General features: G+C 43.4%; 1 protein-coding gene across 1 annotated transcript in view; it reads left to right on the top strand.

Moving 5' to 3' along the window:
- The window catches only part of APOO (apolipoprotein O), a 113,883-nt gene that overhangs the window by 69,004 nt on the left and 18,553 nt on the right, over window positions 1-26,326 (top strand). Inside the window, exon 6 of the mRNA XM_089656907.1 lies at window positions 326-417. Coding sequence (XP_089513033.1) covers window positions 326-417 — 92 coding nt within the window. The remainder of the gene's footprint in view (window positions 1-325; window positions 418-26,326) is intronic.

Consider the following 26,326-nt stretch of genomic DNA (forward strand, 5'->3'; position numbering starts at 1 on the left):
ACATTTAACAAAATGGTTTCAAACAGAAGCAGCTTTTTAGTGCCCAACCTTGTACAGCTGTTATATCTGGAATACTAACATGTCTGGTGATCTAAAATCTGTTCTAGCCAATTCTGTGCAATAAACTAGATTTGGGGTTGTCTTAATGACTCTTTTTTTTCAACTCACTTATCAAATCCCATTCTCTTTGAACTCAGTGCTTCTTACTGGTTATACCAATATATGATCAGAATATTGAATAGAAATATTAGTGGTCTCTCGTACTGGATTGCCTTTGCACTCACTATTCTTTTCAGTGTATTTAACACTTAATGTTTGCCATTAGGTTCAAGAATAAAGAAAATAATATATCCTCTGGGATTTATGGGAATTGGGGCCTCCCTCTATTACCCCCAACAGGCAGCTACAATTGTAAAGGTAATATACAATAATTCAGTGTGTGTGTATATATATATATATATATATTATGTATATATATTTTATGCAAGATGTTCTTTAATCACTAGAGGCAAAAATGTATGTCTATTGTGACATTGTGACATTTTCTAAACCCATTTTGGCATTTTACCAGTAATGCATGGAGCTTGTCACAGCAACAGGAACTATGTATTTAGTGTGCTTTAAAAATATAGGTACGGAATACTCCACAACATTCATAACTTATTCTAAGAAAGTACAGTGTTTGCAGAGCAATAAAGGAGCTTCAGGACAAAGTACACATTACTATGTTGCCAGAATCAAATGCATAGCTGCCCTAGGATTTCAAACTGTTAACCTTGGTCAATTTCTGTTTACTATTTAGTGCAAAATATTTCCTGTATCGTGAATATTTCTGATTTGAAATCCATACAGCACCGGTGGTTCTTGTATATCCTAGTGTCTTTTTGTAACCATTTGTCACTGCTCTTTACATTGCTGTGTGCATGCATTACCTGTGCTGTTTCATTTAGGCTTCATTTACAGATCTACTTTGGATAAGCCATGTTTTTTAGCTCTTTCACAGTGTGGATCTTCCTTGTTGGGCATAGATCATTGCTTCCAGAGTCAAATATAACCAAACTGCGTCAAACCATAATATCTTAGCCATCTTTAAAAACGTAGCAGCACAGCAAGTATGATGCAATGCATTGCGACGCTATTCATTTTGAAGGGTACCCCAACATAGCGTGTCTACATCTACTTGCACTGCAGCACATCACAACGCATTACATATGTTGTACTCCATTGTGTTTAAAATAAACAATAGAGGAAGTGTGATTATATCTTTGTTGGGGGCCCATTCAAGATGAATTGGCTGCAGGAATGAAGCATGCTGCAAAGCACGCTTTAGAACTGTACATGTGTTACCACAATGCAAGCTGGTGTGAATGAATGCTACAAGTCTCTATTCTTACTTGTCAGTTGAGTAACATGGAAATTCATATACTGTTGGGTTATACAGCTGCCTACAGAAAGATTTGCACATTGACAAAGTCACAAAAATCAGTGACCAACCCACTATAACCCCTTCTACTCCCATTATACCTTAATGTCTCTTAGTGTCCTGAGAGGATGGTCACTTTTTCTCTGCTCTGCTGAGAAATGATTACAATTTGTACAAGTTATTTTTTTCTTAATAAAGCCGTAATGATAACTGTGGAGGATGTATCTGTTTTCAAGGACCTCATTGACAAGAAATAGGAGGCCCCTCATAAAACCTTGTTCTCTTTGGCAGGTCCTGTCTTGCAACCTGTTCTTCTGACCACAATTTTAATCTGCCAAATTGAGTGAGTCTCCTGTTAGTTAACATGAGGACAACTCTTTGGCTCAAATGTTGGGCTGAAGAACCCGCATGCAAAAAGCACCTATTCTGCATGCCCTTTAAGTGATAGCTTTTTTTTTTTTGGAGCTGCCATATGCACCCTTATCAAAGATGTCAATGGGGCAATAGTGCCCACCTGCCAAACAGAAGAAGCCTGGGGCTCAGCCCAGGAAAGCTTATTCCTACTCACAGGACTCCCAGGCCTCAATCTCCACAGCCAAGCTCAAGCCTGGCACCCAGTCTATCCATAAACCATGGACATCCAGGTCCTTCAAGCCCTCAGATTAGTCTTCTTGAGCATGAAGGGGCACCCTCCCCCATTTCCAAACTGGGAGGAACACCTGTTAGCCTTTGCAGACATTTGTTCAGCCAGCATCTTGGATTCTTGGGAGAGCGAGGTGGTTTACAAGGGGCTACAAGCAAGGATTTGTGCTCAGCCCCCCTCTAGGTTCATGTCTTCCAACTTGCCTCTGTTACCGCAGAGATTGCCTGATCTCAATGCAGCCCTCGTTGGTCTTCTGGAGCAAGGGGTTATCGTTTCAGTCTCTGCAGCAGACAGGTCCAGGAGTTCTACTCTAACCTGTTTACAGTTCTCAAACCAAAAGGGGTCATCTGTCCCATCTTGCATTTCAGGACCCTAAATGTTTTCAGGCCTAAAAATTCCATATGGAATCCACCAGGTCTACCATAGCCTCTGTATGAGGGAGTCCTTCTGGTCTCTGTTGAATGTAAGGATGCATACTTTGCTGTGGGTCCCGTTTCGCTTCTAGTTTGTGGCCCTGCCATTCAGCCTATCTTCTTCATGCTGAGTGTTCACCAAAGTTCTGGCCCATCTGCTTGCTTTGCTATGCTCCAAAAATATTTGCAATATGGGATATCTGGATGACCTACTGTTGAGGGAACAGTTGGCACAAGTTCTGACCGACAGTGTGCCATGATTTGCTTGGCACCAAGGACCAGGTAGCCCTTGTTCCTTGTAAGATCCTCATGAAGTTTGCCAGCCAGTCAGGCTCAAGAAGAGTCTTGGACACCTTGTCGGTGCAAGGATTTTGGACGTCAGAGGACTCTCCTCTCCTGAACCTTCAAGGACATTAGGTGGCTTAGTTGTCCCTGTAACACTGGCCCTTTTGGCTTCCCAGTTCAGCAGTCTTACCATTCTGCTTCTTGGACCCTTGCTTTAATGGCATAGCTGTTGAAGCCCAGATCTTGGAGGAAAAAGGCATCTCTAAATTTCACTATGCTTAACCCCTTGATGCCAACAGCACACAAATTAGCGGCCTCATAGAACTGGGGGTCCTTTCTGTGGGGCCACTCATTTGCGTACCTGCCTTTCTGCTGGGAGCGTGCCACACAGCGCGCTCCCAGCACATAGACCGGGGTGTCACCAAGAGCCTGAGTCCCATTTTAACGATCGGGATGCAGAATGCTCAATTCCGGATCACCTGATCGCTGTGATAGCCTCTATTTGGCTATCACAGTAATCAGTGACTGTGAAGCCCGCCCCCTTTGTTTTCTCTCTCTGAATTGTACTACATTTTATCTCTCTCTGACCTTTCTGAGAGAAAAAAAAAGTGTGTGTAAAAAACAAAAATGAATAAAATCAATAATAAAAAATATAAACAAAAATACCTAGATCAAGGTTTGATCTAGGTCTGGACCAGGGTTAATGATTGGGTCAGGGTTAGGGTAATTTTTTTTTTTTTATTTAGTATTAGTATCAGTATCAGTGTCAGTTAGTGGCATGCTAAAAAAAAAAAAGGAAATTGCGCATTATTGATTCTGGGCTGTACTACAGGTGAAAGCAACAACTAACATGCACACATGTGATATCGCTGTGATCATCAGGAGCAGGAGAAATTATTTTGGGTTATTCTTTGGTAGTAGGTTATGGTAGTAGAAAGAAATATACAGCTACATTTTGGGCCAGGTTTCCTTTGGTAAAAAAAAAAAAATCTGGAGATATCCATTTCCATTTACCACCAAATGAAAGCCCAATTAGTTCTGAAAAATACAAGGTATAATCCACCTGGATGCACAAAGTAGTTATGATGATATGTACGGTTTTGCTAACACATGTCAAAGTTTCAAAATTGTGCTTAGGCTTTAAGATTTGTTTTACCCTTAGGCACGAAGGGGTTAAAGGAAGCCTACTTTCCACAAGGTGTGTCCTCGCACATGAAAGGCATACTTTGCATGGTGCAAGGCAAGAAACTTTCATCCCAGAAAATTCTCTGTAGAGCAAATCCTGACCCTTTTACAAATGGGCCTGCATAAGTATATGACCCTGAGTCCCATCAAAGGTCAGATCTCAGACTTGTAAACTTGTTCCAGAGCCTGCTAGCTTCCCATTTTTTTATTACAATTTTTGCACATTTGTATACATTAGTGTAGCGCTCTAAGAAATGTCATAAAAACCATAAAAAATAAAAAAATAAAAAATATTAAATCAAATGTGACCAGTGCTGTAATCTCCACAGTGCTCTTATGCCACTAATAGCACTAGAAACGGACAAACCCAACAATATCAGAATATGCAGTATACAGTATATATTAAATGTGACAAGTGCTGAAATCTTCTCAGTGCTCTAGTAATACTGAGTAAAAAATAAAAAGATAAAAAATAAGATAAAAGTGATAGTGTCACTCCAAACGATAAATAAATCAAATAGGTAACAGGTGACAGTGCCACTTCAACTTCATTCAATGTCCAATTTTCCTTATTCGCATTCTTCTATTTAAAGTGTTCTTGATAACCATGCATAGTGTGTATAGGTAGTGCCACACGTGAACCAACACACTCTTATCCACTTTGGCTGAAATGCCTGCTCACCTCCTTCCTGCGACCCCAAGGGGCCCACAAGCCTTTAGGATCACCCTGGATCCTCAGGATTCCTGGTAATGGCACCTTCCTGATATTCCTCCTATCAGGTCTCCTCCACTCCTTCACTGCTATGCCTCCCAGATTCCTCACCACCGGTTGTCTGTAAGCTCTCTCTCACAAAGACAGTGAGTAGAAAAACAGATCCTCCATTGTGTAGTATTTTCCAATCAAATAGGGTTTATTAATAAATAGTAGTAACAGGTGACTTACATTCTGTTTGCACAGTCCCAATGTATTCCTCTCAGGGTAAAACTGCAACCTCTTAGTAATGACTTCCTGATAACCAGGAAAATGGCGTCCCACACCGGAAGTGCGACACTCCGGATACCGGAAGTAGCGTCTATGTTTTGCCTACGCGTTACGTCACGTACCTCGTGACTTCTTCTGGGTATCGCTATGGAGACGCTGCCTCCTTTTATATAGTGCGGTGGAGCCAACTATCCCGCCCTTTAATCCCGTTCTAATTGCGGCCGCCATTTTCTTGGAGACTATTTAGCAGAGACATGCCTAGTAATCCTCTGCTAGTACAATAAATCCTCTTGTAAATCATAGGATCGCAAACCAACACATATAAAGGCTATCTACTACAGACTAGCCCCTATATCGCATATCTAATACAACTAACTTTAATAATATTACATAATTAAAAATCCATAAGGAGTATATAATAAAATTATATATATACAAAAATATATATATATAAAGAATTGAAGAGACACCCATTAAACTAAATGGGAGACCCATAATGCACCCTGGTCTCTCTATCCTATACAATGCCCAGCTCTATATTAAAGGGTAACTCCTCTACTAAAAACTAAAAAATCATAAAAAATGCATAAAAACGGTAGAATTAGTAAAGAACAACTCTCTCTACATATCCTAGATAAGTGAAATAAGATGTGAGTACATACTGGTGCAAAATATAATAAAACCTTAAAATAGACATAAAAATAAATATGCACAGTATACTCCTATCACTACACAACTAATCAAAAGTACATACGGACTACCTGAGTATGCAGTAACCCCATAATTTACAATAAAAAATAAGTAACAGTCATAGCTTAAAAACTCGACAATCTAATTAGTTTAATAATCATTAATAAAGGAATTAAGATCAAACTCTACATTTAGGCCTCTTGGGACTAGCGTTCTCATGTCATGTATCCAGCGTGACTCCGCTTGGCTAAGTTGTTTAATCTTGTTACTGCCTCTCCAGTGCTTTCTATATTTCTCTATACCCCAAAACTGCATTTTGGTGGGGTCCTTATTATGACACTTAGAGAAATGTTTTGAGACATTATGCTTTGGGAATCCCTTTATAATATTTCTAACATGTTCCCCTATCCTCTTCCAAAGCGGTCTTTTAGTCCTCCCAATATATTGGTAACCGCACTCGCACTGTAAGCAGTATACCACTCCCATAGTTTTACACGTGATGAAGTCTTTAATATTGTGTTCCTGTCCAGTAGTATTAACTAAAAACTTTTTCCGTCTACCACTTTTCGTGGTCCTACATCCTACACACTTTTTACATGGGTAAAAACCTTCTTCATTCAGAAAGGTTACTTTATTCATTTGTGGGGGGTCCAATACACTTTTAACCACTCTGGATTTAATAGTAGAGGCTTTTCGATAGATAAACCTGGGATGTTCTGGTAGTATTGTTGTTAACATAGGGTCCAACTTCAGGATATTCCAATGTTTATTGAATATCGACTCAATTTTTTTGTGATGGACATTAAAGTCCATAATAATAGGTATATTATCCTCCTGGGTTGCTTCTCTCTTTTTTTCTCCCAGGAGTAAATCTCTGTCCATATTACCTACCTCTTTAATTTTTTGTGTTATCATACTTTCTGAGTAACCCTTTTCTATAAATCTAGTTGCCAGTCCTTCTGCTTGTTCTAGGTAATCCTCATATTTTGTACAATTTCTCCTGATTCTTACCATCTGCCCTTTTGGAATATTGTACAGCCAGGGCGGATAATGGCAACTTCCAATTGGAATATATCCATTTCTATCAACGTTTTTAAGGAATGTTTTCGTGATGAATTTGCCTTCTACTATTGCTATATTAATATCCAGGAAGTTGATCTGGTCCTTACTGTGTTCCCATGTAAACTTGATATTTTTATTATTCACATTAAGTTTATCCAAAAACCTCACTAATGATTTTTCCTCTCCTTCCCATATTAATATAACGTCATCGATGAACCTTTTGTAAACTTTCAACTCTTCTGGACGGTTATTAAATACTTCCATTTCTTCCCAACATGACATGAAAATATTTGCCACACTTGGTGCGTATCGTGCCCCCATAGCCACACCCCTTATTTGTTTGTAATATATACCACTATACCAGAAATAGTTGTGATCAAGGGAAAAATCCAGACATTCTAATAGATATTTCCTTTGGGTCCATGTCAAACCACTATATTCTCTGAGTCCCCAATCCACTGCTTTCATGGCATCATCATGCCCTATAATGGTATAGAGTGATGTGACATCAGCACTAGCTATATATGTCCCATTAGTACCTTTATATGTATCTAAAATATGTAGCAAATGCTTGGTGTCCCTCAGATATGCTTTGGTACTCTTAACCACTGGCTGTAGGAATTCATCAATGTATTCCCCCATCCTTGCTAATACTGATTCTATCCCATTTACAATGGGTCTGCCCGGTGGGTTCTCCATATTTTTGTGTATTTTCGGGACAGTGTAGATAATTGGTATCCTACATAGATCCGGTACTAGATATTTGGACTCTTTCTTATTTAGGATCTTCTTATCTACTCCTTTCTTTACCAATGATACTAATTCCTTTTTATATGCTATTGTCGGATCTTTCATTAGAACCTGGTAAGTGGATATGTCATTAAGCTGAGTGGAGAGTTCTTTAACATAGTAGTCTTTTGACAGCACCACTATTCCACCCCCTTTATCTGCTGGTCTCACGACAATATCCTCCCGTTTAGACAACCTCTTGATCCCAATTTCCACTCCTATGTTCTTCTTAACTATGGGTACACTCAGTTTCTCTAAATCTTGATTAACTAGTTTTTTAAAAACTTCAATATGACTGTTATTATTCATCTGTGGATTAAAAACTGATTTATTTCTAAGATCAGTATGGATAAAACTGCTACTCGGGGCACTGTTTAGACAATTCTTTGCCCCCGGTAATCCCAAAAAATACTTTTTCACATTTAGTCTCCTAATGAATTTTTGAGCATCAATATATACTTTAAATTTATTCATGGATGCAGGGGGGGCATACTTCAAACCTCTATCTAATGCCATGAGTTCCTCTTTCGTTAATGTGGCGCCACTGATGTTGAACACTCCTTCTCCTATTGTTCTCTTTTTCTTTTGTTTTTTATATCCTGCCCTGCATCCCCTCCTTTTCCTGGGCTTTTCCTCTTTTCTCTCTCTGGGCTCCTCTCTTCTGGGTGTCTCTCTAAAAAATCCCCTTGTCTAGGCTCCTGCCTTAATGGCTCATACCTATTATAGGTGTATATGGGACTCCTAAATTCAAATCTTGGATAGTCCCATTGTCCATATGTATCCGGGCCCTCATATCTTGGTCCATAGGGTCTAGGTACATACGGTCTGGGCTGATAGTTGTTGGGGTTAGGCCCTGGTGGATAATAAGGCCTATTATTAGGATAATAAGGTCTATTATTGTATGGTGGGCCTTTCTTATTGTTGGGTCCCCTATAACCACCGTTTCCATTTTGCTTAGGCTTGTATCCGTTTTTTGGTGTTCTATAATTCTGAGTGTTATAACGCACTTGATTTGAATCTCTATCCTGATTCTTATAAGTAGGTGTGGGATCGCTTTTGTTTACCACTTTTTCTTTGACTGGGGTTGTGTTAGCCGATGCTAGTTCAATCTCATTTTCCTCTGATTGCCATTTAAATACTTGGTTTCTTTTCATATCATTTAGATCTCTCTGATACTTTTTGGTTTTTCTGTACTTCACCTCTTGATCCACCCTTTCCAGATCTTTATTGAGTCGATTAGTTAGGTTTTGCATCTCTACTGTCTCTTTAAATGGTAGAATTTTCTCTTTTATCTCACCTATTTGTTTATCTAAAGTTCTCAATTTCCTTTGTTTCCTTTTTAATAAGAACATGACTAGTTCAAGACCCTTTTCGTGAAAGAAATTAAACCACTCATCAACTGACTCTCCATCTGTTAATCCATCACAGATGGGTATGTCCCATCTAATTCTTCTGGGCACTAATCGATCTTTTATATACTTTTCATGTGTAACTATGTCCCACCAAAGGGACACTTTTTTCTCCATTATGTGGCCTAATTTCCGATATTGTGTTTCCAGGTCTCCCATTGGTCCCCCATTGGGTTGACTAAATACTTCTTCTAAATTGATGGATCTGTTCTCTAAAAATCCAAAAACATCCATACTAGCTGCTTGAGGTTTAGGTAAGGTGCTAAAAAGTTAATGATTATAGATCCTCCTGCGCTTCTATGGATAGTTCCCCCTCCTAATAAGTAAGCTGCTGACACTCCAACCAATAACCTAATCAGTGTAAAAATCTGTATACATTAGTGTAGCGCTCTAAGAAATGTCATAAAAACCATAAAAAATAAAAAAATAAAAAATATTAAATCAAATGTGACCAGTGCTGTAATCTCCACAGTGCTCTTATGCCACTAATAGCACTAGAAACGGACAAACCCAACAATATCAGAATATGCAGTATACAGTATATATTAAATGTGACAAGTGCTGAAATCTTCTCAGTGCTCTAGTAATACTGAGTAAAAAATAAAAAGATAAAAAATAAGATAAAAGTGATAGTGTCACTCCAAACGATAAATAAATCAAATAGGTAACAGGTGACAGTGCCACTTCAACTTCATTCAATGTCCAATTTTCCTTATTCGCATTCTTCTATTTAAAGTGTTCTTGATAACCATGCATAGTGTGTATAGGTAGTGCCACACGTGAACCAACACACTCTTATCCACTTTGGCTGAAATGCCTGCTCACCTCCTTCCTGCGACCCCAAGGGGCCCACAAGCCTTTAGGATCACCCTGGATCCTCAGGATTCCTGGTAATGGCACCTTCCTGATATTCCTCCTATCAGGTCTCCTCCACTCCTTCACTGCTATGCCTCCCAGATTCCTCACCACCGGTTGTCTGTAAGCTCTCTCTCACAAAGACAGTGAGTAGAAAAACAGATCCTCCATTGTGTAGTATTTTCCAATCAAATAGGGTTTATTAATAAATAGTAGTAACAGGTGACTTACATTCTGTTTGCACAGTCCCAATGTATTCCTCTCAGGGTAAAACTGCAACCTCTTAGTAATGACTTCCTGATAACCAGGAAAATGGCGTCCCACACCGGAAGTGCGACACTCCGGATACCTATTTTTTATTGTAAATTATGGGGTTACTGCATACTCAGGTAGTCCGTATGTACTTTTGATTAGTTGTGTAGTGATAGGAGTATACTGTGCATATTTATTTTTATGTCTATTTTAAGGTTTTATTATATTTTGCACCAGTATGTACTCACATCTTATTTCACTTATCTAGGATATGTAGAGAGAGTTGTTCTTTACTAATTCTACCGTTTTTATGCATTTTTTATGATTTTTTAGTTTTTAGTAGAGGAGTTACCCTTTAATATAGAGCTGGGCATTGTATAGGATAGAGAGACCAGGGTGCATTATGGGTCTCCCATTTAGTTTAATGGGTGTCTCTTCAATTCTTTATATATATATATTTTTGTATATATATAATTTTATTATATACTCCTTATGGATTTTTAATTATGTAATATTATTAAAGTTAGTTGTATTAGATATGCGATATAGGGGCTAGTCTGTAGTAGATAGCCTTTATATGTGTTGGTTTGCGATCCTATGATTTACAAGAGGATTTATTGTACTAGCAGAGGATTACTAGGCATGTCTCTGCTAAATAGTCTCCAAGAAAATGGCGGCCGCAATTAGAACGGGATTAAAGGGCGGGATAGTTGGCTCCACCGCACTATATAAAAGGAGGCAGCGTCTCCATAGCGATACCCAGAAGAAGTCACGAGGTACGTGACGTAACGCGTAGGCAAAACATAGACGCTACTTCCGGTATCCGGAGTGTCGCACTTCCGGTGTGGGACGCCATTTTCCTGGTTATCAGGAAGTCATTACTAAGAGGTTGCAGTTTTACCCTGAGAGGAATACATTGGGACTGTGCAAACAGAATGTAAGTCACCTGTTACTACTATTTATTAATAAACCCTATTTGATTGGAAAATACTACACAATGGAGGATCTGTTTTTCTACTCACTGTCTTTGTGAGAGAGAGCTTACAGACAACCGGTGGTGAGGAATCTGGGAGGCATAGCAGTGAAGGAGTGGAGGAGACCTGATAGGAGGAATATCAGGAAGGTGCCATTACCAGGAATCCTGAGGATCCAGGGTGATCCTAAAGGCTTGTGGGCCCCTTGGGGTCGCAGGAAGGAGGTGAGCAGGCATTTCAGCCAAAGTGGATAAGAGTGTGTTGGTTCACGTGTGGCACTACCTATACACACTATGCATGGTTATCAAGAACACTTTAAATAGAAGAATGCGAATAAGGAAAATTGGACATTGAATGAAGTTGAAGTGGCACTGTCACCTGTTACCTATTTGATTTATTTATCGTTTGGAGTGACACTATCACTTTTATCTTATTTTTTATCTTTTTATTTTTTACTCAGTATTACTAGAGCACTGAGAAGATTTCAGCACTTGTCACATTTAATATATACTGTATACTGCATATTCTGATATTGTTGGGTTTGTCCGTTTCTAGTGCTATTAGTGGCATAAGAGCACTGTGGAGATTACAGCACTGGTCACATTTGATTTAATATTTTTTATTTTTTTATTTTTTATGGTTTTTATGACATTTCTTAGAGCGCTACACTAATGTATACAGATTTTTACACTGATTAGGTTATTGGTTGGAGTGTCAGCAGCTTACTTATTAGGAGGGGGAACTATCCATAGAAGCGCAGGAGGATCTATAATCATTAATTTTTGCACATTGCCTCTTTTTGTACATATGTCTCTTATGTGGTTCTCACTGTGCACTCCCCTGTGACCCTGGGAGATCTGAATTTTGTTTTTTTTTGTCACTTTAAAAAAATGTCTATTGAACCTGTCAGGTATGCTGCCCTTTCCACTTTCACTCACATTTTACTTTTCTTGTTGATAGCACTTCTGTGAGGTGTGTGTCTGAGCTGGCAGCTTTGTCCTGTAAGGAACCCTTTCTGGTCTTACAAGGGACAAGGTGGTATTGAAACCTAGAACCTCCTTTCTTCCCAGTGTGCTTTCAGCCTTTGACCTCAACCAGGACATTGTTCTTCCATTTCTCTTTCTGGCTCCAAAATTAATCTAACTTTTATTTCCTGGATGTGTGTCGATCTCACAGTCACTGCTTCCATGAGAAACATCATCTCTCTCATTGTCATCTATTTTGGTCCCTATAAAAGAAGAAACTGCATCTCATTCCATCATTTCTCTGTTGCTCAGGCAGATCATAATCCAAGGTTCTGGCCTTAAGGATGAATTCCTGTGTCCCTCGTGTGTGAACGAGAAAGAAAATGGCATATTTGTACTTGCCAAAAATCAATTTCTTGGAGTTCATTATGGGACCACTCCTCTGGGACATACTGGGAGTAGGGGGGTTATACCAGGTTGGTCTCTATTTATTTATTTTTTGTTTGCCAGTGTCCAATTCCTTCTGAGAGCGGAAATATAACAGAAGAGTCCCTAATTCTTGTATTCCAAAATTAACTCTCAGAAAAAGGATTTTTATGGTAAATACAAAAATTTAAATCTTTTTTTTTTTTTTTTTGTGTACAAATATTCATTTAATACATGACAGAGGTGGCCTAGAGCACTAAGGGCTAGCTAAGGTAGCTGAGGTAGCATAGCAGATGCTTTCTGATTTGGTGCTCCATTCATATGTTTTATATTAGTCATGACTTTACAGTACATGTAAATGCTTTCTAAATTACATATAGTTTAACAAAGCATTGTGTGTGTGTGTGTGTATATAATTTTTTTTTCAATAAAATTAAGCGCTGTTTTTACATGTTTTCATCCTTTGATGCATCTCCGTGCTGCTGATCTCCTCCAGCCTCTTTCAGACATTTCCTGTGTACATGCATGCATTCTAGCAACTGCTACAGGTCATTCCTCATGGCAGGTTTACTGATGGTAAAAAAAAAATACTACAACATGCTTGTGCAATAAGAATTGTCATGGCTACTTATAGTCTCCCCTGGAAGAGCATGTGACAGGGTAACACTGGGCAACAACTGGGAGACAAGACAAGAGCATGGTCACCCTATAACAGGATGTGCCTGTACAAGGACCTTCATGGCAGGTTCACCACATATTATATTCATAAAAGTTAGTTTTGAAATATTAAACATTATTTTTATAGTTACATTAACATGTTAAAGCTTATGGCCGAGTTTACATATTCTTAAAGGGTTACTTCACCTTTACAGAAAAAATGTAAAGGTGAACTAACACACACCCACCAGTCTCCGCTGTACTTATCTCTTTGTGATGCTGTGCTGTCAGTGTCCCAACAGCCACTCCAGTGATATGGGGATTTGAAATACCCGCTCTTCTCCATGCAGCACTTCTGGGACGGACCAGAGTGATTCACTATGGCAGTGCTGACCAGTCAGAATCACACTGGTCCATCCCAGCAGTGCTACATAGAAAAGAGGGAGAAGAGTGGGGATTTCAAATCTCCTGGACCACTGAAGCGACTTCAGGGACACTGACAGCTGAGTATTTCCGGTGATAAGTACAGTGGGGACTGGCGAGATGGGGAAGGTGTATGGTGTTAGTTCACCTTTATATTTTTTCTGTAAAGGTGAACTAACACTTTAATGTATTCATTATTATAAAATATTTAAAAAAAAACACTATGCATTACCTTCATCCCTTTAGTCTAGAAAACTACACTTACTGCATTCCCCTACATAATTAATCAGTATGTGTGCTATATGTCATTAGAGTAACATGTATGTGAAGGTAGCTCAATTACTACCTGACCTTTTGAGGTTTCCATCTAGCCACTCTGCCATTAAGCCCAGATCGGTGGAGGGCTGCAGTGATGGTTGTCCTTCTGGAACGTTTGTCCCATCCTAAATACAGAATCTCTGGAGCTCAGTCAGAGTGACCATTGGGTTCTTGGTCACCTTTCTTACTAAGGCACTTCTCCTCCAATTGCTCTGTTTGGATGGGCAACCAGCTCTTGGAGCAGTCTTGGTTGTGCCAAACTTCTTCCATTTGAGAATTATGGAGGCCACTGTACTCTTGGGAACCTTCAGTGCAACAGAGTTTTTTTGTATCCTTCCCCAGATCTGTGTTTTGCAATAATCCTGTCTCTGAGCTCTGCAGGCAGTTCCTTTGACTTCATGGCTTTTGCTCTGATACATATTGCATTGTCAGCTGTGAGGCCTTTTGTAGAGAAGTATGTGCTTTTCCAAATCATGTCCAAACAATTTAATTTACCACCACTGGACTCCAATTAAGGTGTAGAAACATCGTGGCAATGATCAAGAGAAATGGGAGGCACAATTTTCAAGTGTCATTGCAAAGGGTCTGAATACTTATGCCAATGTGATATTTCAGTTTTTCAGTTTCATACATTTGTAAACTTTTCTAAAATTCTGTTTTTACTTTGTCATTATGGGGTACTAAATGTAGATTAATGGGGAAAAAATGAATTTAAACAATTGTAGTATCTGGCTGCAGCATAACAAAATTGAAAAATGTGAAGGGGGTTCTGAATACTTTATGAATGCACTGTATAGGCATTCTAAGCACTTTCAGGTTTGCTGAATATTTATGTGCAATAAGGCCTTGTAGGAGAATGTACTCCCTCTAGGTGCTAGCAGCCCCAGTAATCATTGGAGGAAGATGCTTTCTTCTTGTAGTGCACCACAACACACCACATTTATTCTTTATTACATACATTGAGATATCCTGAAAGGCTAGTATATTTTCTTACTTTGTGTATGCTTGTTGGGCTGTCAATAAAATAAATGGCAACACACCACAGCCCATTATGGTGTACAAGAATGCATTCAGTAGCGTAAAGACACTCTTAAAATGATTGCGTCTGTTGTCGACATGACTTTGCATTGTACATTTTTTTTTTTTTTTTAAGCAACGTTTAAGGCCTGCAGGCATTCTTTTAAAACTTTACTGAAAGATACTGATTTTGGGGACAATGCAGTTTGGGAGAAGTGATACATACACTTGCAAACCCTTCTGTTCAGGTTAGTGATGTATCACTGATGACCCAGGGACAGATGTGAAATTGTTCTGTGTCATTTCTAGACATTGCTTGAGGTGCCTTAGCAGATTTATTTTCTTCTCTCTCCAGTTTTTATGCAAGTATAGCAAAAATAAGTTGCAGTACTGACCATTTCTGTTTTATTCTACATCCAGGTGCTAGTGGTATTTATAACATATTTTGGGGTGGTAATGCACTGAGCCAGTTGTCCCACATGATTCTGTAAATGTAGATTTGGCATGATCCAGTCTTCTTTTTTTACCAGCTCCAAGTGTATTTTTTCTGATTTAGAATGAAGAACACTCTGTATCCAATATCTGCTCATAGACAAGATACTATTTGTCTCATTCACTGGAACACTGTGCTTTTTGTTCAATGGCATTTTGACCATACTAAGCTTAATAGACAGTTTAATATTGCTATGTTAGTGCCAGAATTATAGAATGTTTGGCCTTTTTTTAATAGAATTTATTTGCTTTCTAGAGCTAGATTTTCATTTAGTTGATCTGAATATTCATTCTGGCTAAAGTTGGCCATACACTGTAAAAATTCTAACAGTGGGTGTCCCCTGCTGGCTTGACAAAAGTAAATTACTTTCATCTAAGTACCCAGGCTGAAATTTGTCAGCCAAACAGCACATGCAGCCAGTCAAGGGATTGTTTTGCTTTCTAAACTGGAAGTTGATTTAGTTGATCTAAATATTAATTCTGAAAAGTATTTAAAATATCCAGTTCTCTTATGTATTCCTTCAAAAGTCATTAAATGATTTTTGCCGTTTAGCTAGTTTTATTCTTTGAAATGTCTGTACAGTAAGGTGTTGCACAGTAACTGAAAGTTAAAATTAGGCTTGCATTCTGCACTAGGAGAGGCTGTCTCAAGATCCACATACCTGGCAGTTTCAGCTTGCAGAAAAGTCAGCATTAAGGATGCCTCGCTGCATCCTGTCTACATTGCTTTGCGGGATGAAGTGAAAGATTTCTTGGTGCTGACTTTTCTGAAAGTTGAAACTTGCATCCTGCAGGTGTCACATGTTTGGGGGCCATCTGGAAAACCTGCAGAACTGTTTTGAGTACTGATTGTCCATTGGTATTGCCTATTCATCTAGGTGAAGGTTAGTTTTATATATGAAAAGTAATAGAAGACACAATACAAGCACTCAAGTCCGTAATCATCCCAGGATCACAGTATCAGACACTCGCTTAGGTTCAGCCCTCTAAAGATCGGGAAATCTTGATAGTACTGGAAGAAAGCAAAGAAGGGGTGCACTCTCCTCGTGCATTACTGTGATAAAAAGGAGTTTATTTAAAAAATGACAAAAATTGCATAATCACAAACCAAGATTCATAAACAAGCTAGGAACCAATGTGTCAGTCCGAGCAACAGGTGTTCTAACAGCAAGGTGTGCTAACGCATTTTGGGAGACGTTCTCCCTTCCTCTGAGGATAATAATATATCCCTTAAACCAAAAAATCTATTTTTTTTTTTTGTGAAGTTTACTGTTTATGATTTTTTGGTTTAAGGGATGTATTATTATTAGCGCAGCACCAAATTATTATATTTGACATACAGTATAGGTTGCATACATCCAAGAGCATCAGAATGATGCAGTATTGAATAATTTTACTGTCTTCCTGAGCAACACTCTGCTCCTGATTTCTGCATCCTACTTTGTGTCTAAAAGGTAACTTGTGCAGTCTTCACCTTTTACACAGCAGGTATCTAACAATATTATTTTTTGGAATGCCACCTTACATGTTTCCAGTACTGCTTTGTAGACATCATAACCAACTGAAAGTTCTGTTAGTTTGTGCTTCTTAGACAATTTAGTAGTCTGTAAGCCATCGCTGTAGAGTGTCCCACCTATGTGATATACTGGCCTCTACCAATATTAATGAAATAGGATTTTCATACACTGAACATAACCTGTGTTTTCCTTTCCCAAATACAATTGCAGCATCACTGAGTCAGTCTTCCCACATGATTATGTAAATGTAGACATGAAATGATTCTGTCTTCCTTTTTAACAGCACCAAGTAAATTTTATCTGAGGATGAAGAGCTCTCTCTATCCATATCTGCTCACAGACAAAATACTAGTTGTCTCATCCGCTGGAACACTATGCCATTTGTTCGCTCCGCTTAATAGACAGTCAGTTTAATATAGCTGTTTAAGTTTGTGCAAGAATTAAATAGAGTATTCAGACTTTTAAGGGGATTTCTAGAGCTAGAGCTTGATGTAGATCAGGGGTGTGAAACTCAGTTTCCTTTCAGGTCGCATCAGCATTATGGTTGCCCTCAAAGGGCCGGTTGTGTCTGTTATGCTATATAAATGTATCTACCTTTATCATATTACACAATTGCCTCTGCGTTCAATTATTACTGGTTTTAGTAATAACTTAAGACTTAAGCTGTGAAGGGCAGGGGTAGACTGGCATGGAGCCCACTCATACTCCCGTAGCAGATGATGCAAGTCTGAAGACGAGGGTCACACATTGCTGGTATCATCCACAAGAAACTGTATCGGAGACTGCTCAGGCAGAACATGAGTCTACCATGGTGTTCTGTCTGAGCAGTCTTCAATAATGTTAATAAAGTTTCTTGTGCATTAGCAGTTTGCAACCCTCCTTTTCAACTGGCATAGAATTATATTTTTCTCATAATAACTATAAGCAGGTATCCAAAGCACCCCACCCCCTTTACATCAGGTGTAATCAAGAGCCCCCCACCCTCCCTTACGCTACAGTGCACCTCCCTTATTTTTTACTGTTGCCAGGAAGAAGCTGGGGGCAAAGCTGCAGGAGAGGTGCAAGGGCCTCATGAAATGGCTTGGAGGGCTGGATTGATCCCACGGGCCTTGTGTTTGACGCGTAATTTAGATGATCTAATTATTAATTCTTGGGGGGGGGGGGACTCATGAGCTGCATCCAGGATTGCCGCCTGGTAGGCATGCTCCTCATCCACCGAACACATCGGCAGATTCGCCGGCTCTTAGGGGGGTCAGCCAGCTGCCTACTAATACACCCCCCCCAGATCGCTGCCTCTCTGACTGCCCTGATGGGGGGAAAAATGGAGGCTGGCCGCACCTCCACACCTCCAGTGCTCGGTAGGCCGCGCTGGGATTTGCGGCCTACCCGCCGGAGGCCGCATCTGAATCCGCAGATTCGATTTAGGGCCTGCCGCCACCCGCGGGTGCACCGGATCTCGACAATGAGATAGGCACTAAGCCAGAGGCACCCCTGCAACCCCCCCTGCACCAGCCCTGAGGGATGCTGAGCTCCTGGATCACTTCAAGTTGATGCTGCAGGCAGAATTGTCCTCCGCTACTTCCAAGCTGGCAGAACATCTCTCATGAGAAATTAGAGAGCTGGGAAATCGGACGAACAATCTTGAGGATAAAATGGATGCTGCGGCCACGGCCATAGAAAGCCATGAGCAGGATCTGTGCAACCTTAAGAAAAAATTGGCGGATGCGCTGCTCCGGCTTGAAGATTTCGAGAACCGCTCCCCCTGTGGCAACTTTTGCTTACGGGGTATTCCAGAATCCATTACGGATATCACCTCAACTGCTACTGCCCTGTTTCAGGAGCTGACCCCCGCCATTCCCATTGACCGTCTGAAATTTGATCACATACATCGTGCATTGGGCCCCCAAGAAACATTTTCATCAAATTCACCTTTTATCGCACTCTTGGCAGCCAGGAACAACCAGACCACAGTTTCCAGGGGCATCATTATCTCGGACTTCTCCCAGATCACTCTGCAGAAGCACCGCCAGTTGAAGCCCTTCACCTCAGTCCTGGTAAATTGCAGAATCAAGTACGCATGGGGCTTTCCATTCCACCTCACCTTCGATTACCAGGACCATAGCCACTCTGTTGCCACGCCGGTGGAAACCTATTCTTTTCTGGAGCCCTTGCATCTTATCCCTCTGGGAGGTGCTGCACAGATTCCGGCACATTCATCTGGATCTCAGGCAGGGCCGCTTCCTCTGGGCCGCCTATGGGAGAAGGCATCCAACCGGAAGAGGGCCCTCCCTCGAACCTCCCTACGATCAAGTCCAACCTGTTCTTCCCCGGGATGAAGTTGTATCCAGGACTTCCCCCATTGTGCTTCACCGCTGCAACCTTTGACGGGACCCTGAGTTTGGCCTTTTAGGCATCCCCAGTGCTGATAATGTTCTGTGATTGGGCCCTGCCCGGCCTGCTCCCTTCGGGTTCCGTCTATGGGTGGGAGAGTCTCGTCTGGACTTGAGGTCTGTGACTTTTTGCCATGGTCGAATGCCACGGGTCTCGGCGGCAGTGGCTGGGTTCATGTTAGTGGAGAGGGCTGAGGGTTTCCTCGGGCTCTGGGATGGGGGGAGGGGGGTGGTTGGCTCAAGTGGGGCCTTGTTCAGTGCTAGGATGACGGCCGTGCTGGAAAGCTAGGGTTTGGATCCATCTGGGCTGGGGTGTTGGTGGTTTAACTGGGCTCCCTGGGAGGGGGTTCCACTTCCTGGGGACTCATATATTTACTAATGTGGGACCTCGTTATGTTATGTGTGTTGCTTTCTTGCCCCCTGGGGGCCTATGTTTTTGATGTATTAATTTGCAGCCATGTGTTTGGTGGTAGAGCCACCCCCAACTGGTATCCTTTGAGTGTAGAATGCATTTCACCATAGGTGTAATATGGCTATGCCGTTGTACATACTCTCTGTGTTTCCTTTCTCCTTTTTTTCTTGTCTTCTTGTTTTTTCTGGCTTTTCTGTTCTTGTTTTCTTCAGGGTTTTGGGACGTCATGGACTGGATGTCCTTGGGAGTGGATATTGTTGGCCGATCCCGCTATGGCTTCGCCCCTTTTGAAAATACATTCCCAAAATATCCAAGGCTTTAATTCACCTTAGAAGTGGTCTAAAGTTTTTCATCACCTCAAATCACAACAAATTGACGTGGTATGCTTGCAGGAAACCAGGTTTGCCCAGTGCACCGCCCCGCAGTATCTGTCATCTCATTATCCCACTTTTTACACAGCCTTGGCTCCTGAGAAACGATGGGGTGTTCTGATAGCCTTCAAACACAATCTCCCTTTTACCTGTGCTCGGAATATATCGGACCCCAGGGGCAGGTTCTTGCTCCTGCAGGGCACCCTCTAGGATCAGGAGGTCACTTGGGATCAGGAGGTTACTTTGTGTTTCTTATTACGCTCCCAATCGCTTTCAGCACAAATTCTTCTCACATCTTTGTACTATCATTTCCCGACACTCCAAGGGGCTTCTTCTTTTAGGGGTGTCAAATGTTACCTTGAATTCAGCTCTAGATAGGCGGGACGGCCCCTTCTCACAACTTCGTGCAGGAGGAACGCATGCACTCTCTCCTGCAGTCTGTGAGACTGGCAGACGTTTGGAGGGAACTTCACCCAACTGAGCGCAACTTCACTTTCTACTGAAATCCTCATAATAGTTTCTGCAGAATCTACCACGTATTTATGCATGTCCAACAGCTTCCTTTAGTCAGGTGGATATCTATACCTTCCTCGCCCTGGTCAGACCATGATCCCCTGGTTCTACTTCTTGCTCTTTCGGGGTTTACACAGCGCCCTTTTCGAGTCTTATTGAGTCTTTATTAACGAGTCTGTATATCCAAGATGGCGACCGGAGCAGCCGCACTGACCTGAGCTCCAGTCGCCTACATTGCCCACACCACTCACACGATGGCCACCGGGGATCCCCGACCCTCCCTGCACCTGGAGAGGGGAGCAGTGCCACCGGGGCCCCCCCGCCGTGCAGCACGGAGCTCTGCCGCGGCGTCTGATGAGCGGAGCCTGCCGCGGCCTGCTGCATCAGAGTCCGCCGGGCCCTGGATCATGGCCGGTCTCTGTTGCCAGCCGAGCAGCGGATGAGGGCGGGCACCAAAGGCCAAAATCTCTTCTCTATATCCATCTGCTCCTCCCAAACAACTACATCACACCTTCACTGCTTCCATCTCCCTACTACGGCTCTCACCACCTCCTCTTGATACTCCACTCTCCCACTGACCTGAACGCCATCACTGGTAGACATACACGCTCTTGTACATCCCGCTCCCATGCCACCTTTCTCACCCTTCTTCTAACCGCTGGGGACATCTCCCCGAACCCTGGTCCTCCACCACCATGCCCACACACAAGGCACCCTCTTCCACGAACTGCCGCAACCCCCTCAATCTAATACCTGTCCCTCTGCTCCCCAAAACCACCTCCCCATTTTCATGTGCACTCTTGAACGCCCGATCGGTTTACAACAAACTCACTGCCATCCAGGACCTCTTTTTGTCTCCCGCTCCCTTAACCTCCTAGCGATCACCGAAACCTGGATCCAAGCCGCTGACTCTACCTCCCCTGCGGCACTCTCCTATGGAGGTCTCACCTGGATCCACTCACCCAGACCCAGCGGTCGAAAAGGTGGTGGGGTTGGTATGCTCCTGTCACCACAGAGCACCTTCCAAGTCCTCCCAAACCCTTCCTCTCTATCCTTCTCCTCCTTCAAGGCCCACTGCATCCGGCTATTCTCTACAATCTCTCTGAGGATTGCAGTAATCTATCGGCCTCCTGGACCCATATCCCGCTTTCTCGACGACTTCTCCGCCTGGCTACCCTTCTTTCTCTCCTCTGAGCTACCCATCATCATCCTTGGAGTCTTCAACATCCCTATCAACATCAATAACCCGGCTACATCCCAACTCCTCCACTTAACCTCTTCTTTTGCACTCGCACAGTGTATACAGTCCACCACCCACTCCGACAGGAACACCCTAGACCAGCGGTTCTCAACCTGGGGGTCGCGACCCCTTTGGGGGTCAAACGACCATTTCACAGGGGTCGCCTAAGACCATCGGAAAACACATATTTCCGATGGTCTTAGGAACCGAGACACCGCTCCTCTGTCTCAGGCGATGTGTGGGCGGGATGATATGCTGCCCCTGTCACCTGGCAACACCTCTGGGATCACTCAACAGCTCTGCCTCCTCGCCGCTGATTGGCCACCGGAACTGTAGCTCAGGAGAGGCACACAGGCGGCCAATCACCAGCGAGGAGGTGGAGCTTGGAGAGGAGGAGCCGAGCGGCAGCGCGCGTAGATCAAAGAAGATCGAGGGAGCTGACGGAGCAAGTGAAGAGGAGAGCGGCCAGAGAAGGAAGACAGCTGACAGGTAACTGCAAATTTTGCTGCTGCAGCCAGGTATGCAGGCTGTAGATGGGAGAGGGAGAGAGCGAGCCCAGGCTGGAGCAGGGGTCAGCAAGGTAAGTATCATTGGTGTCAGTGGGAGGAATAGTGCCCCATCATTGCTGTCACTAATACCAAGGATGGGGCACTATTTCTCCCACACATACACCAACGATGGGGCACTATTCCTCCCCCCACTGACACCAACGATGGGGCACTATTCCTCCCCCCACTGACACCAACGATGGGGCACTATTCTTCCCCCCACTGACACCAACGATGGGGTACTATTCCTCCCCCCACTGACACCAACGATGGGGCACTATTCCTCCCCCCACTGACACCAACGATGGGGCACTATTCCTCCCCCCACTGACATCAATGATGGGGCACTATTCCTCCCCCCACTGACACCAACGATGGGGCACTATTCCTCCCCCCACTGACACCAACGATGGGGCACTATTCCTCCCCCCACTGACACCAACGATGGGGCACTATTCCTCCCCCCACTGACACCAACGATGGGGCACTATTCCTCCCCCCACTGACACCAACGATGGGGCACTATTCCTCCCCCCCACCGACACCAACGATGGGACACTATTCCCCCCCCCCCCCACTGACACCAATGATGGGGCACTATTCCCCCCTCCACCACACTGACATCAATGATGGGGCACTATTCCTCCCACTGACACCAATGATGGGGCACTATTCCTCCCACTGACACCAATGATGGGGCACTATTCCTCCCACTGACACCAACGATGGGGCACTATTCCTCCCACTGACACCAACGATGGGGCACTATTCCTCCCACTGACACCAACGATGGGGCACTATTCCTCCCACTGACACCAACGATGGGGCACTATTCCTCCCACTGACACCAACGATGGGGCACTATTCCTCCCACTGACACCAACGATGGGGCACTATTCCTCCCACTGACACCAACGATGGGACACTATTCCTCCCACTGACACCAACGATGGGACACTATTCCTCCCACTGACACCAACGATGGGGCACTATTCCTCCCACTGATACCAACGATGGGATACTATTCATCCCACTGACATCAGTGATGGGGCACTACTCCTTCCACTGACACCAATGATGTGGCACTAGTCCTCCCACTGCAAAATTACAGTTATGAAGTAGCAACGAAAATAATTTTATAGTTGGGGGTCACCACAACATGAGGAACTGTATTAAGGGGTCGCGGCATTAGAAAGGTTGAGAACCACTGCCCTAGACCTTGTCTTCTCCCATCTCTGCACTCCCCACAACCTAGCTAACACCCCCTTTCCTCTCTCTGATCACAACCTCATTACCTTCTCCAACTCCTTGTCCTCAAACACCTATCCCTCCAAACGTCAAACTATCACCAGCAGAAACCTCCGCAACTTGAACCCGGCCCCTTTCCACTCTGCAGCTGACCAACTTTACGACAGTATCCTTTCCCTATCCTGCCCTGACCTGGCCACTACTGTTTATTACAACTCGCTATCAGACTCGCTAGCACTAGACTCGCTAGCACCCCCAACAACACAAAGCATTAGACCCCAACCGCTACAACCCTGGCAGACTGACCATACCAAAAATCTCAAACGATGCAGTAGTGCGCTGGAGCAACTATGGCGCAAAACCAGATCCCAACAAGCGTTCCTAACCTACACTTCCTCTCTTCACGCTGCCAAGCAAGCCTACTTTGTTACCCTCATTAATACCTTCTCCTCAAGTCCTCGCCGGCTCTTCTCTACTTTTAACTCTCTACTCTCTCCGCCTCCACCTCCACCCAGTACCTCACCGCCCACGAGATTGCTAACCACTTCAAAAACAAGATCGACGCAATTCGTAGGGACATCGCCACTGCTCAGACTTCCACCCCACCTAGCATCCCTCACACTAAAACCCTCTCAACACTCCGCTCCTTCGACCTCGCCACTGCCCAGACTCCCACCCCACCTAGCATTCCTCACATTAAAACCCCCTCAACACTCCACTCCTTTGACCTCGCTACCACTGAAGAGGTCACTAAGGTCTTCTCTGAAGCCCGCCTCACCACCTGCCCCCTTGACCCTATCCCCTCACAACTCCTACGATCACCCTCTTCCTCCATCCTACGCTCCCTCACTCACTTCTATAATCTTTCCCTCTCTTCTGGCACATTCCCCTTCCCTCTAAAGCACGCGCACATCACTCCCATACTTAAAAAACCCTCCCTGGATCCCACCGACCTGAGCAACCTTAGACCCATCTCCCTGCTGCCATTTACATCCAAACTCCTAGAGCGCTTAGTCTATAATCGCCTGAGTTCCCACCTCACCGACAACAACCTCCATGATTCCCTACAGTCTGGCTTACGCCCCCTACACTCCACCGAAACTGCCCTACTCAAACTCACCAATGACCTGCTAACCGCCAAAGCTAACAGCCACTATTCAGTGCTCCTACTCCTCGACCTCTCTGCGGCTTTCGACACGGTTGACCACCCCCTCCTCCTCAAAAAAATACACTCTCTTGGCCTCAGAGACTCCGCCCTCTCCTGGCTCTCTTCCTATCTATCATAGCGCTCCTTCAGTGTTACCTATAACGCTGCCACCTCCTCTTCACTCCCCCTCTCTGTTGGGGTCCCTCGAGTTTCTGTCCTTGGGCCCCTTCTCTTCTCCATCTACACCTCCTCCCTTGGCCAATTGATACACTCTCACGGCTTCAACTACCATCTCTATGCCGACGACACGCAAATCTATCTCTCTACCCCTCACCTCACCCCTTCAGTCTCCGCCCGTATCACAAACCTACTGAGCGACATATCGGATTGGATGTCACTCCACTTCCTCAAACTAAATCTTTCCAGAACAGAGCTCCTAGTTTTCCAAACAAACGTACTTTACGGAGAACTTCGGCAGTGCCCTGTGGGAGGCGCATAAAGCTATGGTGCGGGGTCTCATTATACAGGTGGCTGTGGCTCAGAAGCGGGAGCATTGTCTTTTGGACCTTCGCTCTCAGCTAGGCTCTGTGGATGCTCTTTGGAAGTTGCACCCATCCATGGCCCATACACAAACGTGGGACAGAAGCTGAACAGGCCCTGCGTTGGGCCAAACATACATTTTAAATCTGTGCTAATAAACCATGTCTGATGCTGGCTAGGAAACTCAATTCTGTGGGGAAACCCCATAAACTGGTCCAGTTGCGGCTCCTTGCAGGGGGTTGTACCTCCAATCCCCAGCAGGTCATTTCACTAACTTCCTTTCACTCTTATACACCAAGCCAGATCCCATTCCTGTAGCTCAGACGGAAGCTTTCTTTCGAGATCTACAACTCCCTGGATTGTCCGAAGCGGCGCGGGTGGCCCTTAATGCAGGGGTAACTGTATAAGAAGTACTTAAAGCTATCAAATCTTTACATCCACCACGGCCCCGGGTCCTGACGGCTTTTCAGGTCTCTATTACAAGAAATTTGCAACCCTGTTGGCTCCCTTTTTGGCTGATTATTTTATTGAATTGCAACAGGGTTTTCTGCCCTCTCCAGACTCGGTTAGAACTCATATTTCAATGATTCCTAAGACAATGGAAGACATACAGGAACCGCAAACCTTTCGGCCCATTTCTCTTCTTAATGAGGATCTGAAGATATTGGCCAAGATTCTCAGTCTTCATATCAATAAATATTTGCAGAGTCTGGTCCACAGGGAAAAAGTCGGTTTCGTCCCTGGGTGGCAGGCGGGTGATAATGTTCGTAAAGTAGTTCACCTTATACACCTTCTGCACCAGCGTAAAATTACGGGATTATTACTGTGTTTAGATATATACAAAGCTTTCGATTCCCTATCCTGGGAATATCTGCGGTTTGTGCTGTCCTGTTGGGGCTTTAGGGTATCTATCCTTTCTTGGTCCAGGCCTTGTATTCTTCCCCCTTGGCTTCCGTTAAGTATGCAGGGTATTTCTCAGATTCCTTTCCCATTTGGCGAGGGATGAGACAGGGAAGCTCCTTGTCTCCGGCGCTCTTTGCCCTGGCGCTTGAGCCGCTGGCTTTGGCGCTCCAGGCTGATTGTAATATATCGAGTGTCCCATACGCAGGACAGGAATTTAAGTAGAATCTTTTTGTGGAC

The sequence above is a fragment of the Staurois parvus genome, unplaced genomic scaffold (assembly GCF_062004578.1).
Source record: "Staurois parvus isolate SC_StPar_1 unplaced genomic scaffold, SC_StPar_1.0 ptg000029l, whole genome shotgun sequence".
Taxonomy (NCBI): domain Eukaryota; kingdom Metazoa; phylum Chordata; class Amphibia; order Anura; family Ranidae; genus Staurois; species Staurois parvus.